This window comes from Chrysochloris asiatica, unplaced genomic scaffold (assembly GCF_000296735.1).
Source record: "Chrysochloris asiatica unplaced genomic scaffold, ChrAsi1.0 scaffold00028, whole genome shotgun sequence".
Taxonomy (NCBI): Eukaryota; Metazoa; Chordata; class Mammalia; order Afrosoricida; family Chrysochloridae; genus Chrysochloris; species Chrysochloris asiatica.
The window spans coordinates 1,369,237-1,388,506 of NW_006408546.1; the positions used below are offsets into that span (position 1 = coordinate 1,369,237).

Consider the following 19,270-nt stretch of genomic DNA (forward strand, 5'->3'; position numbering starts at 1 on the left):
ACACTCAAATCTCTAACTTCTCAGTTAGCAGCCAAGAACATTAGCCCCTGCACCACCTGGTGAGAGGAGTCCAAGAAGGTTAGCCCTGCTCATGTGAGAACTGTTTCCTCTTCTGGCCTGTCTGGATTGAGTTGCTTGAGCTCTTGGAATGAATCTCCCAGCACAGGGAACAGTCCTTCTTGCCGGCCCAGAAAGAACGCAGCACAGTCACTGGGGCCTGCCTCTGGTCTCTGGTAGAATGGGGCTCTGGCCACAGCTGCAGCTAGACACAAGAGTACATTTGTTTATTTATTTAGAGTTGGGCCTGGAGCTTCACCCTCAGAGTGGTGCAGGTGTCAGAGGAGGCTGCTCATCAAGCACTCACATATGGGATCCTGGCCCAACCTCTCACCTCAAAGACAACCCTACAGCAATGCTAACTGCACACCCTTGGACCACAGCCACTCACCTCTCTTCCCCAACGCCGTGCGACTTGTTGGTTACAACTAAGCTGATGATCCAAGTCAGTCTAAAATTCGAGATATCCTAGTCAACAGCACTGAAGAACACCTCCAACCTCAGCAAACGGCCATTCTGTAACCCTAAGATCAAATATCCAAAGAACTCGCAACCCAGGCCACTAAGTCAGGGGGAGAGCCAAGGTACTAGGAATGAGTGCTGGGCGATACCTTACAGGGAACAGGTTCAGGCTAACCAGTCAGTGCTGACTCCCTACCCCCACTCCAAGTCAGCCCTGAGAAGCACAAGTCCCAGAGGCTCGTGAAAGGACCAAATCCTTTTACTGTTAGGGAAAACTTAGTGCCAATCCTTTTAAATTTTACCTTGAGAAGCACAATGGGACCCTATTTCTAAATTATGACATTTTTCTATCAGGTAATTCCAGACGCACCATGGGAGCAGCACTCTACGAAATGCACAGACTTTCTCTAATCAGGAAACCAGGATCCGTCTTAGCACAATTCAGAATTGAAGGCTATCTATGAGCAGGGCAAAAATATTTGCACAGAACGGAAATATGGAGAAACTGATCATTACAATGAAAGTTTTTAGTGTATTAACTGTTCAACATTTTTGAAGGGTAAATATATTGCCTACCCCCTAAGACATCCCTACCCAATATGCATTTAATATGTCTCATTGAACATGTGTGGAAGATTGCAGTAAATTGCTCCACAAACACAAATTATTGCAATCAGCATCTTGTTTCCTAGTTCTAAATTCAAAGACAAACTATTAACACAAGACTGCTAACTCTTGCTATTATCACACATCCCCCTTCTAACAAAGCCACATTTCCAGATGGACTGCCAAAATTAGGCAGGTGACTCCAGAGGAATGCTCTCTAGACTGACAGGCTAGAAACTCATTGAGGAATGAATGCTTTATTTACATAAAGGACACACACACCCAAACACACCTATCCTAAGGAAACACAAGTTGCTTTATTTACAATTCAACTTGAATTGCAGCTCAGTGAAGCCCTTCGGGAGGAACAGTAGGACAGCTGGGCTGCTCTCCTGTCAGCATACTGATTAGTTCTCAGAGTCAGATGGGACAGGCTTATGATTTGTGTGTGTGTGTTGGGGCGGGGGATGGAGACAGGTCTGGCTGAGAATCCTAATAAAAAATTAAGCAAAATATTAAAACACAACCCAGACAAAGTATGAGGGAGGCAGAGACGTTCATGATTATGGTAAATGAAATGGGCATTCAGCTGAGAGCATGGTCAGATCTCCTAACGACACAACTGATTATTCTTTTTTGCAGACTGCTTAGTTTGCTCTGTTGGACATAAAGAAGACGAATTTTTAAAAGGACATGTAACCAGCAACACATAACTCTTAAGCAGATCACATTATTGCAGTGCATTCTATTAGCATCCACTCCTGCAGAACGTCGTTATTAGAGCTGTCAGATCCATGGACCAGAACTAGCTGCTTTGTCTGAATCTGAAAAACTCACTGCGGCAATTTCTATATCCAACTGAGAGGACCATGGATTCAAAACCTTGGTGGGCTCTGAGGTCAGGAAAGGAACTACAGTCTCCATGCCAAGGCAGGCTCCCCTGAGTGTAAATGGACTAGAATTCCTACACCTCAGTGCAAATGGCTGGTCAGAAGTCTTTTCCATAAGAAAATGAAAATCCCTCTACCTGATGACACCTTCTTGTTCACACAGACTTGCAAGACAGAAAAGCCACTTACCATTGGCCAGCTTTAAATGAAAAATCTTTGTCAGTAACCAGGAGGCGAAGCCTTTTCACTGAGGGCGACTCTGTAGCAGCTCCACACACCTTAGCAGTGGACACAACCTAAAGGGGAAAAACTGAATTTTAGCAGAGGTTAGTGTGTACTTATCACAAGGGAACCAACAAAGATGTGACTTTTGAAAATCGCAAAACAAGGTACACATTTTGTTTTAAAATGCTGCCTTCACTTAACAACAATCACCAGGTATGGAACTGTAGAATAAGCGCTGGATTTCTAACCACCAGCTGCTCCTTGGAAACCTAATACAGTGTTGGAGACTTGAAAGTGACTTGATGGCACTTAGTAATAACAATCATCAGGTGATATTATTAATACTCTCATTTTTTCAGAGACTTTCTATGATACTAGTTTCATGTTGTTCTGCAAACAAAAACTATCTTTGAAAGGGACTGTGTAAAGCGTTAATTTGTTGAGTGTTTATTATGTACCATGCACTGGGTGGGGCACTGGGAGGGACTCAGAAACCTTGCTGCCCTGTAAACCAGCCCTCCCAGGGATCTAAATTCTACACCAGAACCGACTCCATGGCATATAACCACCACCACCCACCATTCAACAGGTGGCCCACTGTTTGTCCCAAGTCCATGACCCACCCATGAAAAGGCTAAGTACAAAAACATTGTTTCTTTCCTAACAATTCCACAGTAATTGTATGTCTATGAAATCTAATAATAAAATAACACATTGGGTTTGTGCTTTTTATGTCATTTCTATACTCTATTTTTCTAGTAATTCATTTTCTATTGTATTTTACAAAATGATCACAGTCCACAACATTAAAACAAGAGTCCTTCCCTAGAGGTGGTTTCAGAAGCACTGATCTAAATGACTAAAGAGGTCTGACACGGACACTCTGTTAAGTGCCATCTATCTCTCATCACCCCACAAATTCAAAATGTCTGTACTTCACTCTTTCTTCCACCTCTGGGTTTCTCAGCCTTTGCTTTGCTGTTGTTAGGTACTGTGGACTTGATTCAGACTCATAGCGTCCCCATGCACAAACAGAACAAAACACTGCCCAGTCCTGTGCCATTCTCACGATCGTTCTCAAGCTTGAGCCCATTGCTGCTGCCACTGTGCCAAACCATCTTGTTAGGGGTTTTAATCTTTTTCACTGAACCTCCACTTTAAGAAGCATGATGTCCTTCTCCAGGGATTCTTTCCGCCTATCCAAAGTGTGAAAGACAAAGTCTTACCATCCTGGCTTCCAAGGAGCATTCTGGTTGTGATTCCTCCAACACAGCTTTGGTCGTTTAGTCCAAGGTTCTTTTTAATATTCTTCTCCAATACCACAACTCAAATGCATCAATTATTTTTGTCTAACTTTCCCATGCATATGAGACTACTGAAAATACCATGGCTTGGGTCAGGTACAAACTTAGTCCTCATACATCTTTGCTCTTGAACATTTTAAAGAGGTCCTGTGAAGCAGATATGCCTAATGCAAATGTTTGAGTTCTTAAACTGCTGCTTCCATGAGTGTTGATGATTTAACTGAACAAAATGAAGTCTTTAACAACTTTAATCTTTTCTCCACTTATTGTGATGTTATTTATTTTTCTAGTGGTGAAAATTTTTGTTTTCTTTACACAGAAACACAAGCCATACAGAAGGGTGGGGTCTCTAACCATCAGTATTTTAAGTCCTCTTCACTTTCAGTAAGCAAGGTTTTATCATCTGCATATCGCAGGTTAATGATTCTTCCTCCAATCCTGCTGCTATGTTTTTCTTCATATAATCTAGCTTCTCAGATTATTTGCTCAGCATACAGATTGAATAAGCATGGTGAAAGAATGCAACCCTGGCACACATCTTTCCTGATTTTAAACCATTCAGTGTTCCCTTGTTCTGTTGGAACCATTACTTCTTGGTCTAGGTAGATTCCTCTGGAGCACAATTAAGTGTTCCAGAATACTCATTCTCCACAGTTTGTCATGATCCACCCATATAGTCAACAGCCATTGTGTAATCAATAAAGCACAAGTAAACATCTTTCTGGTATTCTCTGCTTTCAGCCAAGATCCATTTGACATCAGCAATGATCTCTCTTGTTCCATGTCCTCATCTGAATCCAGCTTGAACTTCTAGCAGTTCCCTGTCAATGTACTGTGGCAGCAATTTTTAAATTATCTTCAGCAAAAAATTTACTTGCATGTGATATTAATGATATTGCTTGATGATTTCCTTTCCTAGACCTGGACATCTTCACAAGAGAAAAACACAGACAACATGACTTTTCTTTCAACCTCCTACTCCATTCTGGCAACAACTCTAATCAGAAGCAGTGGATGGAAATATGGCTCCCGTCAGCACCCTCCTCTCCACTTACAAGGTGTAACTTTCAGGGATCCACCAAAGGGTGCCTTGGAACTTCATCAAGGTCAATAAACTTTCCACTCTAATGCTAGTCTGTTCAGGTCTTTTTCTGACTACCCTCTCTGAAACACTGCTCCATCTGCTCTCACTTATCCTTTCTTTCAAGTTCAATTTTCTCTCAGTTGCTCCTGTTGCATCAGGCATGATCTCTAATGACATCTGGTGTCCTAATGTAATTGAGGAACAAAAGAAATGGAAGCAGACAGCACATGTTCTGTAGTCAAACTGTGTTTAATCCTGGCTCCACCACTTGCAAGCTGGCTGTGTGACTTTGGGTAAGTTACCTCACCTCCCTCAGCTATAAAAGGTGACTAACACTTATACTTCATGTAACACATAATGAGGTTGATACATAAGAAGTGTTAGTGGTGTGGTGCTGTAATGCATCAGTTGCAAAGTTGTCTGAACTGTAAGGTTCGTGGTTCAAGCTCACCAGCTGCTCCTTGGAAATCCTATACAGGGTCCCTATGGTTCAGAATTGACACGATGGCACTTAACAACAACAATAATCTATTTTAATTTATTATGCTTAAGTGTTAGCTATTATTTATTATAATTATTCATTTATTACTATATATGCCACTGCACAAGGCTTTTGATCTATTTTTTTGTTTTACTTTTCTTAAAAACATACACTTATAACCTTGTATTTTTTTTAGTTCAGTTAGGTATTTACAAAAATTTGCCAATATAAAAATACAACACGCAGGCCGACTGAAAATTTATTCAGACATTACTTCTAAAAAAACATTTCAAATCCATGAGCTATATGTGCTCTTCTATTTCCCAAAGGCTCTCAACAGTCTACACTATTCCACACGGAAGTGACTCCGCACCACTAACACTCACAGAGCAGTGAGTGCTCAGACGTAGAAGAGCTCAGCATCTGTACTTGGTGGAGTTGTCCTTTGGAGATTCAACCAGCCCCCGGGTCTTGCGTGACCCTTGGTAGATGGTCTCTACGATGTTGATCATCTCTTGCTTATCTCCATGGCTCAGTTAATCCTGTTGTTTCCGGTGCCAAGTCAATCATTATGTGCTTGTTCCTGAAGAAAAACATGACAGTACACTGATAGTGTAATTCATAGATTTGGTTGAAGTCAGGTACTTCTGCATTGTCCACATGATAAATAACTACACAATTTTAAATTTTATAACAGCTGTAATATCCAAACAGGACTCATCACTTGATGAGGATGATCCCTCACTATGTGCCATTTATGAATACACATAAAGTCTGTTTCCTAGCTGATAGCACCTTGTTGAGTTATGGGAGCAGAAACCCTCACATTAGATCTGGAGAACCACAACCTTCTCTATGCATCCTAGTCTCACATTGATGGCAGGGGATCTGGGCATCCCTGGATGTTTATGCTGCTACCCTTTTCTGCTATGCTGTAGAGCACGTCATCCATTTTCATACAAGTAGGATCCCAATCCTGTCCAAACAAAATGACGTGGTCTCCTTAGAAAGGATGGCCTGTCCCACCTGCCAGTTGTGTAGATGTGGGAGCATGTACAACATCTTGAAATATGACAGGATCTCTCAGGGGCCTCTCGCACAGGACCCCTAGTCCAACACCAGGCTCAGCAGCTCTCAGCACATGCCGATGTGAGTGTGTTTGATGTAATGTTGAACGGTTTTGTTGATGTGGATTACAATATGAAACTGGGCAGTGTGTGGCAGTCTTGTACTACATGCATCCACTGCCACTGAGCTATGAGTCAAAGCAACCCTGCACAGGGTTTGTGAGGTTATACATCTTTACAGAAGCAGACAACCTCATATTTCTCCCACAGAGTGGCTGGTGGGTTTGAACTGCTAACCTTATAAGGTACATCGTACCAATTATTTTGCTAGTACAAACAAACCATACTATTTTTTAAAGGTATTTTAGAAATGTTGCTTTTCCTCCACTGAGCTCAGCACTTCCTTATCCTATAGAACTTTCCCTTTTTCCTTCATGTCTCCTTACCATACACAACTTCTGCTCTACTGCAAGTGCTTACAAGGTAGTGAATTCCTCAACGAACAAACTCAATGTCCACTCTTAGTTCTCTGACCTCCATAAATTTGGTATTTTTTTATTTCCTTCCCCACCCTGATGCATCCTCCTTGCCTACACTAGCCAACATTGAATTCTGTCTAAGCTGGACCCTCTTCTCCTTTACCATTCCCAGTTTCCTCTTCTTACTTCCTGAAGGAGAGCTTTCTTTCTCTAAGTGATTTCACCCCCAACTCTCCTTCCTAGCTTCTCCACTTGGAGGTTGAGGATCCCAAGCACTCCCAGGGTTATTATCCCCCATCATGACAAGTCATCATTATGCCTCTCCCAATCACAGGCTCAAATCTACACTCACTGTGAATAACAGCAACATCTGATGAGAATGTATTTCAGTTATATACTGGATACCGTGATAAATGTTTTATGTGCATCAATTTATTCAGTTGCTATGAATCATCTTATCATAGTTATTACCCTTCATTTTGCAGACGAGGTAACTGAAAGAATCAGTAACTTGCTCAAGATCATACAGCTAGGAGTGGCAGGGCCAGGTTTCAAACCTAAAGTTGTTGTTGTTGTTAAAAGTGCTGTCGAGTCTATTGCAATCCATAGTGACCCTGTACAGGGTTTCCAAGGAGCAGCTTGTGAACTTGAACCACTGACCCTGCAGTTCAAACGGCTTTGCAGTCTGACGCATTAGCCTACAGTGCCACACCAGGACTCTAAACCTAGGTTGGCAGGCCCTTAATTACCTGTTGTCAGCTGTTAAGTTCCCACTACTAAGTCAGCTCCAATCACGGCGACCCTATGTGTAACAGGATAAAATGTTGCCCAATCCTGCACCATCTTCCTGGCTGTTGGTATGTTTACAGCCATTTTTATAGCTATTATATCACTCTTATCTCATTAAGGATTTCTTTCATTTGTGTTCCTCCTCTACTTTATCAAATGTGATGTCTTTTTATAGTGATCAGTCTTTTCTGATAACATGTCCAAAGTAAGCCTCTCTATCCTTGCTGCTAAGGAATTGCTGCTGTTAAGTGCTGTTGAGTTGGTTCCGACTCACAGCAACCCTGTATAATAGGGTTTCTGAGGAGCAGCTGGTAAGCTTGAACCGCTGACCAGGTTTTATTCCTTCTAAGATTATATGCTCATTCTTGTCTGTTGTTTAGTGTCATCAAGTTGATTTCAACTCATAGCAACCCTATATGGGGTTTGTGAGGAGCAGCTGGTGGGTTTGAACCACCAACCTTGCAGTTCAAACCAATCTTGTGGTCTCGAAGCATTATCCTGTAGCACCACAACAGCACTCTTCTTTTGGGATTCCATGGTCTATTGAGTATTCTTCATCAACATCACAGTTCTAAAACATCAGTTCTTTTGTCCTCCATGTTCATTATGCAACTTTCACATGCATATGAATGAGGCAACTGAAAAAACCATGGCTTGGGTAAGACACACCGTAATTATGAAAATGTATCTTTACTTTTTACATTTTTTAAATGGGGTCTTTTATAGCAGAGTTGCCCAATGCAATATGTCATTTGATTATTTTACTGCTGTTTCCATGGACATTGATTGTAGATTCAAGTAGACTCATTGACAATTTCCATTTCTTCACCATTTACCATGACATTTTGTCCAGCTGCAAGGATTTTTGTTTTCTTCATGTTCAGGTGTAATCAGTATTAAAGGCTTTAGTCTTTGACCTTTATCAGTGCTCCAACTAAATCCACCATACTCATTTCTTCAACAAACATTTCTTGAGTGCACTGCCTAACATTGGGGAACAAAGACGCCCACGCTCACCCCACAAAGCTTTGTGTCTGCAAAAATGGCTTCTTTCTATCACCAGGACTTCAATTATGGATCTCTTAGGACTCAATAAAGTCAAATCCACTTTCAGTGAACACACACACAATCTTTGACTTCTTCTAGGTTATTTGTCCCTAACACAGCCAAGTTCTAGGACTTCCACTCCTGTCATCTCCTTTCCTTGCCCACCCCACAGTTCTGGATGCTTCTTTCTTCTCACTTGTACTGCTGCACCAGCTTCCTTCTGGTCTCCCTTGAAGCCGCCAACAGGTGGTGAACAGTCCTAATGTCCCAACCTCACTGAGTCACTGTTCAGCTCAAAAACCTTCAAGAGCTCTCTACTACTCAGAGAAAATAAAATGCTAAAAACCTTTAATAATTCACATCAGCCTGAGTGACTGTGATAATGACTTTCAAGCCAACTGGATAAGCTGCTATTCCTTGACGGTACTTGATCTTTACCCACCACCCCAAACTCTGTGCATATCATTCTGCAAGGACAGCACGCTCTCAGCAATATCCTTCAATCACTCTCACATCCTTCCAGGTCCTGCTCAAATACTACCTCCTCCTGAGATCTTCATTTTTTTTCTGCCCCCTCTCATCTCCTGATGTGGAGCTGTTGGATAAGAACTGGACTGTTAACTGCAAGGTCAGTGGTTCAAACTCATGTCATTCCTTGGAAACCTTAGACAGGGTCACTATGAGTCGTTGGAACCAACTCAACAACACTTAACAACAATCCTACCTCTACCAATAAAATAGTTCTGTCTTTATTATCACACTTATCACATATCAGTGTGAATTACACATACTCCTAAGCATGTCTTTTCCTCCACTTAGACCATGAGGCTCCTGAGGTCAGGCATTTGGAAAAATTTTTCTCTATAGCAGCCCCTTGATAAGATTTAAACACATAACTAAGGCTCAGTAGATATTTGCAGAGTAAATGTCAACTGTAACATAAGGTAACTTAGTTTCTAGAATAAAGATGAATAGAAGCTCAAGAGTCTTTTATTATTTAAAGGGAGAACAGGGAACACTAAAAAAAAAAAAAAAATCTAGAATCAGGTTCAATAAAACAGTGATGTCTTCAGAGGACAGGTATCTTCCTTTGTTTGCCACTCATTCTATTTTAAATAGCAAATTGCAAAGGTAAGTAATGAAAATCATCAGAAGTCTTTCCTCCATTATTACTTTATTACATTATTTTTTCATGATTACAGAAAAATTTATTTTATAAGCATTCCTTATTTTCTTTCAGTATAATAATCTGCAAAAAACACAGTCAAGAGCTAGATTATTTCATTTCTAACAGCATAAATGGCATGTGTTAGGTTCATTAATAAAACCAGATTATGTATAAGTCTGAAACACATTCAGCAGAGTAACCTGGTGGCAGGGAAGCTAACATTTATAATCACTCTCAGAAAACAGAATCTTAGCTCAAACGCGTAAATAAGAGTATGTCACAATCAAATGCTAACCTATGTGAAATAAAATTAATTTTAGCCAAGTCCAAATAGAAAACTCAATAAAGAGGAAAAGATACACTTCCTATTAAGAAAGCCATATTTGCATTTAGATAGTATCTATAACTAAAAATAAGGAGCTCTGGTAGCGTAGTGGTTACAAATCAGGCTGCGAACCGCAAGGTCAGCAGTTCGAAACTACTAGCTGCTCCGCAGGAGGAAGATGAGGCTTTCTGCTCCCGTAAAGATTTACAGCTTCGGAAACCCTGTACAGGGATGCTATGGGTTGGAACCGACTCGATGGCACTTCACAACAAAACCAAAAATATTTCCAACATGATTTATGCCTACTGGTATTAATACCTATATTAATACTATAACTATTGATATTAGTCTTAATAATCTGGTAAAACTGCTTCAACTGGCAACATAAAATGCCTTGCACAATTTTTAAAAACATGCTGCCCTTTTAACTACTTAATTTTGCTTAACTGAAGGAGCTCTGGTGGTATAATGGTTATAGGTCCAGAAGCTAATCTCACAATCAGCAGTTCAAAACTACTAGTGGTTCTGCAGGAGAAAGATGAGGCTTTCATCTCCCACAAAGATTTACAGCCTCGGAAACCCTTTACAGGGTCGCTGTGAGTTGGAAATGACTCCACAGCACATAACCACCATCACCACTATTGCTTAAATGATATAAACACTGCATTTTATATAAAGAGTTCTAGCAATGCAATCTGAAAACATAAAGGAAAGCTTTTTGAAGGCCACATCTTTATTTTATTCTGAAGTTGGTTTCATATAATTAGGACATGGAATCGTGGCCTTTGTTACATGCCATTCTTTCTTTACTTTTATTGAATAAGCAAAACATGATGGGAGAAACTATATGCTTTTACATTTGTACTTATTCTCATACTTAGCGGATCAAAAGATTTTGCAACTGAAACCTCAACTAGCCATGTTCTAAGTTAAAACACATGGCAGGAAATGAAGCTTTCCATAAAATAACATTTAGACCCTTCTACTGTTCAATAAAATAACAATGCATTTGCCAACTTTTACTAGTGCGCATTCTTAATGCTTTGACAGAACAAGCATTTAAAAAGAAATTCCATCACACTGATTTAAAAAGCTGGTTTACTGTAGGATATCTTGATGTTACTGCTGATACAAGTCTCTGTACAGAAAATAGATCTTTCTTTGGGAAACTGGCTAGGTTCCCCTATACACTCCCATTCATCCATTTTCTGGCTTAAACGTTTAAGCCAAGCCAGGATTAGAGATGACCTGAAACAAAGATGTAGTTAGGACACAAGAGGATTTCAGAATTGAAGGAAACCTTAGTCATCATCAAGATCAGTGTGTCATTTTACATACAGGACATCATGGCCAGAGACATTATGTAAATTGTGGCAATTAGCAACCCAGGGAGAAGGACTCTGACAAACAGAAGCTGATTATATAGTGATCTGCTGTGGACTCCCGGTGCGGTGCTGTAGGATTAGCACCGGACTGTGACCACAAGGCCTGCAGTTCAGATCCTTCAGCAGCTCCTCGGAAACCCTATACAGGGTCGCTATGAGTCAGAACCAACTCCATGGCACTTAAAAACCACCACGGTGCTGAACGATAAGCACTGAATTGCAAACCCACCAGCCATTCTTCAGAAATAACAATACACTTGTACTTCTTAAGTGGCTTATGTCATCAACACTAGATGCGAGCATGAACGAACTTACCTTGCTCCTAACCAAGGCTAACTCTTGCACCTGAGCTGGGTCTCCTTTCTGCCTTCCTCTCTACTGAATCCTCTTCTCCATTAGAATATACATGATCTCTTGGGTCTCTCCCACCTCAAATAAAAACATCAGCAACAAATGCCAATGTTGTTGTGGTGGTGTTCCATCAAGTTGGCTCTGATTTATAGCAACCCTGAATAGGGTTTCTGAGACCCACTGGTGGATTTGAACTGCTGAGCTTGTAGTTAGTGTTGTTGTTAAGTGCTGTCGAGTTGGTTCCAACTCATAGCAACCCTGGATAGGGCTTCCAGGGAGCAACTGGTTTATCCCATAGCACCACACCAGGACTCTAAAAAGGGCATTGGCAAAAATTACAAGCACTCATTATTTGCAACCATAACATAATTAGAAGATGTTTATAGAATGAAGCAGGTGCATTTCAATACTTGTTTTCAAAAAAGAAAGTTACTTATATTGCTTCAACTATAGATCATTAAAAAAAAAAAAAAAAGGTGGAAAGGTGAGTTGGAATGGTGGTGGTGTAGAACAGACAGAGGAAATACTTCTCTGACTTTCCTTTAGCAATTATGTTTATCATACTGCCATTCCACCACTCTAGATTACTCCAACATCAAACTCGTATTTTCCCTCTTCCAAACCTGTTCTTCTCCATCTTAGCAAACATATGCCACCACGTTACTTGAATGTTTAAAATCCCAAATCAAAAAGTCACCTTTTTTCCCTTGCATTATAATATAGAGTAGACAATGGAGGGAGAGAGAAAGGAATATTCAGAAACATCACACTAAAAGGCTTGTAAGTCCGTCTTCTGCCTTTAACTGATTGGAATACCTAAAACGGGTCTACAGTGTACCCGGTGAACGAGGCTTTTTGCGGAGCCTTTGCAATACATAAAACTATAGGTAGAAACTGGAACCACATCCAGATCTCCAGAGATGAGAAATCCCCACTTGAAGGGACGAACTGACGAGCCTGGAACGGTGAGAAGAACAAAAGATACGTCTTGAATGGAAGACCTACAGGAAAAATACGACACAATGGAGACAGAAGGACTGCTACTACGGGAACAAATGGGTCGCTCCCCTAGGAGACACTGGGGCAGTCGGTCGGGTCCCACCAACGTAGCCCCCTGCCTCCCCGCCCCAAAACTGAGACTCGGTGGAAATGCACGCTTGGATTGGTAAACACACGCATCACCGTTGGGGAGAAAGGGGGTAATGGCAGCAATGAAGCGGCGAGCTAAGCCTCACAATATTCAGAGGGCTTCTGTGGACCCAGTTGGGGACCTGGTTGGCAACCAGTGCGAGGAGACCTGAGGACTCCTGGGCCCAGAGTCAGTGACGTGGCCATGGAGGACTCAAGTGGAGAATGGAGCTGCCGGCTGATGGGAAGAGAGGGCATGTGCACAAGAACACCCACACTTGCAGATGGTGCCCACGTGACCGAGATGACTAGATGATCAGAGCTCAACCAGGAGAAGAAAGAAGGGGGGAGTGGGGGGAAAGAAGACTGAGCTGATCCAAGCTGATGAACTTGACCTATGCATACAAATGCAGTGACATACAAGAGGCGATAAATCCTTACAGCAAGAAACATTCCCACCCCCTCCACACACAGAGTAGACAGAGAGGGGCAACTTGGACATTGGATACCCAAATGGGGAGGGACGGACTACAAAGGCAAGAAGTAACTGGCTTACAAGCTTTCAAGAGGGAACCTAGAGCTAGGGGGCATGGAGGAAGGCAGAATCACCAGCGAGTACTATCCAATTTGACTAGGTGGAGCTGATGAAATGAAATACAGATGGGTTCCGTGTGACACTGTAGTGAATAATGGTTATCAAGATGGATTGTGAGTGTTGGAAATGCAAGGGTAGATGTTTTGTAGCAAGGAGGAGAGCGATTATTTCTCCAGTCTAGGAGCAGAGGTCTCTGGGACCACCAACAGATAAGAGTCGAGACCCCACCCAGAGAACCGGGGATGCCTGAAATGGAGACAGAGATGATGACATGGAGGGATGAAGCGGCTGGGGACTTTGGATCCAGAGAGGGAGAGGAACTGTGGGCCGAAGACTGAGAGGGGACTTCAGTAGAGCACGGGCTTCTAGGATATGCCCTTTGGTCGGAAGACGATGCATGGAGGGGACTGTAACCATGGCAATGTAATGATATACGATGGAATGAATATGGAACTGAGGTTCTCTCATGTAAACTATGATAGAATTCACAATAAAACATTAAAAAAAAAAAAAAAAAAAGTCACCTTTGCATTGTATCTTTTCCTCCCTATTCCCCCTGCCCCCAGACCACTACCACACTGTCAGTGAATCCCATCACTACTACCCTACTCTAAGCCTCCACTGGGATCAACATCTAAAGTAGCTCTAATCTGGTGTAAAAGCACAACAAAATCCCATTCTCTACCAAGTTAATGGAGTTCTGGTGTGGCACTGTGGGATAAAGCACTGGACCACAAGGTCGGTTTGAACCAGAAAAGCAGCAGTTCAAACTCACCAACTGTTCCTTGGAAACCCTATACAGAGTCACTCTGAGTCAGAAATGACTGGAAGGCACTGAAGAACAATACCAGCAAGCTAACAGATGACTCATTCAAAATACAGATTACATGTAACCTCCCTGCTCAAAATCTTCCACCACCCTTTCAATAAAATCCTAACTCCTATCCAAGCCAACCATTTATACAATCTGGCCCCTGCCTTTCATCCTACCACTCTCCTCTAAACATGCCAAGATCATCCTTGCCTCAAAGCCTTCTCTTGCCAGAAATGCTGTGCTAGCTCTTGTCCTTACCCAAGCCTCAGCTCAATTATACAAACCTATGCCAAAGTGTACCCCCAGCCACACTAGTCTCCCATTATTCTGTCTAATTTTCTTCATAGTGCCTGGCACATCTGCCATTCTCTTTTTTATCCCCACTAGAATGAAGCTCCAGGTACAGCAGGAAACTTGCTTCATGCTCCCAGCACCTGAACAGAGGACTGGGCATAGAGCAGGCCATCAATACATGCCAGCTAAAGAGGGCACTGTTATTGGAAGCCAAACAAAGAAAAGAGGCAAAAACCAGGACTACCCGAGGCAAATCAGGTAGCAGCATCACCTTATCTAAATCTTGCCGAGTCTTAATTTCCTCATCTTCTAAATGGGCTAAGGATCCCTCCACCACCCTCCTTAGGTGGCTCTGAGAATCAAGTAACAACCTACTGTGCACTTTGTAAACAGGAAAGTATTTGTAGGATAAAGCACAGATTTTTAAAAGCAGCACACTAATATAATTGAAAAAGAATGAGACAGTTTTCCAAAATCAATTACAGGAATAAAATTAGTTTCTTGTGATCAGAGTGCCATTAGAACCTGAAGGCAGGGACATGATGTCATGTTCAGTGCTAAATCTCAGGACCTAGCCCAGTGCCTGGCATACTTCTAAATGAATAAATGAATACATAACAATTAGTCATTTAAAAAATTCTTTCATTTCTAAACTCTCACCAGAGTGATGAATAGAATACACCCTGCTAGTGGGCCAAAGCTCTACAGAGGGCAAATCTTCAGAAATATTAGTCTTGCATGAACAATCCTTACTGCAATACAATACAGCTACCCTTATCTCCCTGACATTTCTAAGGCTTTCTTTGGTTCTAAAGAAAAAAGAAAAAAAAACTTGAACCCAGGCAAATGCCATTCATTGTGGAGGTCAGTTTCCTGCAATAGCATGACCTCAGATTGGCTACATTTATAGCCGTAAGGAAAAAGCATTCACATCATAAAATGGTCACTTAATAAATTCTTCTGAGGAAACACAATGCCCAATACTAAAAGGATACCTCTGGGTGGGTGAGCATCCCATTCTCCACCCTCTCCGGGAGGGACAGGAGGGTCTTCTGTGTAGGAATCGGTCACCTGAGCTGGAGCTCCCCTCTAGTTCTATAGTACAAGCCACTCTACACCTCCTAGGTGCTGCCTCCTCCTCTGTAAAATTCAGACAGCATTCTATTTGCAGGCTACCTCACAGATTTAAACTAAGAGCAAAGGAGACGTGAGGGTTTTTGTAAAGTATACTTTCCATAGAACAAAATTTCAAATTCTCATGGAATCCAGATTTTCTACAGTCATGGAGGCTGGAAAACCCCTGAAACAACTGAGGTAATTTTTAAACTGAACCAAAACTATCCCCTGGGGTCACCTTAAAACCAAATGAGTGTTTAGTTTAACTAGTTAAGAATGTCTGCATTGAACAATGAGTTCCTTTAAGCCCTATCTTGTTCTTGGTAAGTGCCATTCAGTCAGCTCTGACTCATCGTGAGTCGTATAGGGTTTCCAAGGAACAGCTGGTGAGTTTGAACCGCCAACAGCTAGTGGTTTGAACTGACCTTACGGTCCAGTGCTTTATCCCAAAGCGCCACACAAGGACTCCAAGCTCTATCTGTTGTTGTTGTTGTTGCTAAGTACCTTCGAATCAATTCCGACCATAGCGATCCTACATGGAGTTTCCAAGGAGCGACTGGTGAGTTTGAACTGCCAACCTTGCAGTTCAAACCAACCTTGTGGTCCCAGTGGTTATCCCACAGTGCCAAAGCAGGACTGCAAACTCATTGACATGAATCAAATTGGTAATAACAGCTCAGGAGGCAGTGAGTTTACATTAATGGAGAAGGAACAGGTCAGAAAAGGAGGGTGAGAATGGTAGCGCAACTCAGAGAATGGCATCGTCCCTGCACTGCCCATGTAGAAATGGCTGAATTGGTGTAGTTCTACTGTGTATATTCTCAACAACAAAAACAGAATTAACACAAAGTATACTTTCTATACAAATTAAAAGCAAGTAGGTCCTGGCATGATACTATAGAATAAGCACTGGACTGGTAACTAGAAGGTTGGTAGTTCAAATGCACCAACAACTCCTTGGAAACGCTATACAGGTTGAGTCAGAGCTGACTTGAAGGCACTTAACAACAAGGCCAGACTATCAGAAGCTGGTATAGTTATGTAATGGTCAACCTGAGTCACTGTTCATTTTCAAAGTTCATGGTCAGGTCCCTGCTCTACCATTAGGCGCAGCCCTCTACAGGGTTGAGATGAGCCCCTAGGTGACCTTATAGCTAAGCCTATACTTCTTCTTGCTTTCTCCAATTCTCCCCATCTCATTCTATTTGGGAAAAGTGTGGAAATTAGAAACAGAATAAAAACATTACTGTAGGAAACTTCTTCCTCAAATATATTATTATCATGGCAGGAATTTTAACCCTGTAATTTTGTGACTTCTGGGCACTAAACTTCTCAACTATCTGAGCTTGCATTAACTTTCTTTGTAGTTTGCAATTAAACCTGGTTCAAAATAATCTCCCAAAAGTCCTACTAATTTGTTTACCTATTGTCTATGATTGCTTTCACATACTACAAAGGCAGAATTTGTAGTACCAACTAAAACCACATGGCCCTTACAGCTTAAAATATTTACTATCTGGTCTTTAACAGAAAGTCTGCCACTCCCTACTCTAATTCAATCTGTCTCAGAATATAACAGAAAGTAATAATATCACCCAAATCTGTTAAACAAACCACTTTTCCTTAACAACTGGTAATGTTTCTACTTTCTAAAAAGAAATTCTAACAAGTCTCACATTTATAAAATCAGCATTTTTATGTGTTAAACAAACAAACAAAAAAAATAGTTTCAGATTTATCATCAATGGGAAAACTGTATTTCCCCACACCTCCATAAATCTACTGTGCGGAACTAATTTTACAGACTTCTCAAAAGAAACATTTGCTTCAATCTGAATCAACAAACACACCACCCTCAGTCCCAAAGCAATTTTCTAACAGTAGAATTAGCTAGAAAAGTGGGAACTAAAACGATATGCCTTTACATGCAAGTGTATCCTTATATTAAGACTAAAAATGAAAACACTGACAAAACACAATTGCTGACAACGTCAGTAGATATGTATATACGTTCTTTATATAGAATGCAGGTTTTTCTTTTTTTCCCATTGCTTATTTAGAAAGTTATAACACTAAACTAGATCGATCCCAATATATAAGAAACACTAAAATAGGGATAATTCAAATATTCCATTCACATTTTTAAATGAAAATGGAGTTCCTCACTGAGATAAAGGGTAAGGTTCTTTCACTTCCCAGCCCCTGACACCCCTCCAGGTTGTAGATCAGCTTCCAAACATCTGAATATGGCAGGAAGATCTATATTTGAGAAGGGCCACAAGAGTTCATCCACCTTCCTCTCAGATGTCAGAGATTTCTCCCTTGATGAAGTAAGAAATTGTCCTCAAGTAGGGATGAGAACAAAGACTGAAACATGGTGTCAAAAACCAACAATTCTATCCCTATATGAGATATAATCCTAAACATCATTCCATGAAGATGGTTCCCTTGTGGTTCCTACACACCCTTTATCAAAGAGTAACCACTGACTATTGGTGATGGTCTTGCATGATTACTATACTTGGTGTCATTGAATTATGCATGTAAAAGATGTCCAATTGGAAAAATTTTTTTAAAGTAATGATCCATTGATAACAAGTTTAAAATGAAATTTTGAGTACCTCTTAGTCATCTTTTCTAATCAGTTACTATCTGCTCTGTTCAGAAAAATTACATGCCTTTCCTGATTGTCCTTCCAGGGGACCAGTCTCATTTAACACCATGTTCATATGTCAGTCATTCTGGGTATAAACTGTCCACACTGGAGAAACCTGCCATAGCCCAAAGATACAAACCTCCCGGCGAACGACATTTGCAGTTCTCTCCATGTGATCACTTTTCCTTTTGGATTTCATAACGCTTTAACAGAAAGTAAAATTAGGTTATTAAGTATTATCCTCATAAAAATAATAAAATTAGTTTCCCCTGTAATATTATGGCAATCCAAAATACAGTCTAGCATTAGGGAGCCTTGAAAATGGTCAATGTAAAATGTGCACGTCTAACGTTTAATGATCTACCGACACCATGGACATTTAAGCCAAGACGTTATCACCTTCAGGAGTTTGATAATGCCTCCCACACCATCAGTAGGTAAAGTCCCTTTGAAAACCAACTTGAAATGACACACTGAAGACAGACAACTTACCTAGTTAGAGTAAGGTGACGCAAAGACCTAGGTGTCTGTCCCGACAAAGTAGACTGATTGTAGATGGCGCCAACAGAGCCTCGCAACAACCCAAGTATCATGGCAGCAGCACAGACCACGGCACTTCCTGAACAAACATAAAGCTGCAAGTTTTAATAAATAAAAAATAAATTAGTTTTAATAAATAAATAAATTAGTTTATTACTTTATGAGAGCACGGGGAAATATTAGAATATTTTATAGAGCTTGAATTTCTGTTGCTCCAGCGATGAGCCAACCTAACAGCAAGGCAACCAATGACATAACTTTACCCTGACAAAATTTCTGTCCCTCTTCAGAGCTGATTCAATGGATCTCCAAAGTACGAAAGTATATATAATTATTGGAACTGTCACACACTCATATTCTCTGCTGCTGTTATGTGACATTCATTTGGCTCAAACTCATAGTGGTAT

At 41.0% G+C, this 19,270-nt stretch overlaps 1 protein-coding gene across 1 annotated transcript in view; it reads right to left on the reverse strand.

The window, feature by feature from the left end:
* OXNAD1 (oxidoreductase NAD-binding domain containing 1) overlaps nucleotides 1-18,951 on the reverse strand; it is a 36,323-nt gene extending 17,372 nt beyond the window's left edge. The window contains exons 1-3 of the mRNA XM_006840001.1: nucleotides 18,816-18,951; nucleotides 18,463-18,526; nucleotides 2,205-2,311 (exon numbers count right to left, since the gene is read on the reverse strand). Coding sequence (XP_006840064.1) covers nucleotides 2,205-2,311; nucleotides 18,463-18,526; nucleotides 18,816-18,916 — 272 coding nt within the window. The 5' untranslated portion in view covers nucleotides 18,917-18,951. The remainder of the gene's footprint in view (nucleotides 1-2,204; nucleotides 2,312-18,462; nucleotides 18,527-18,815) is intronic.
* Between the last annotated feature and the right edge of the window lie 319 nt (nucleotides 18,952-19,270).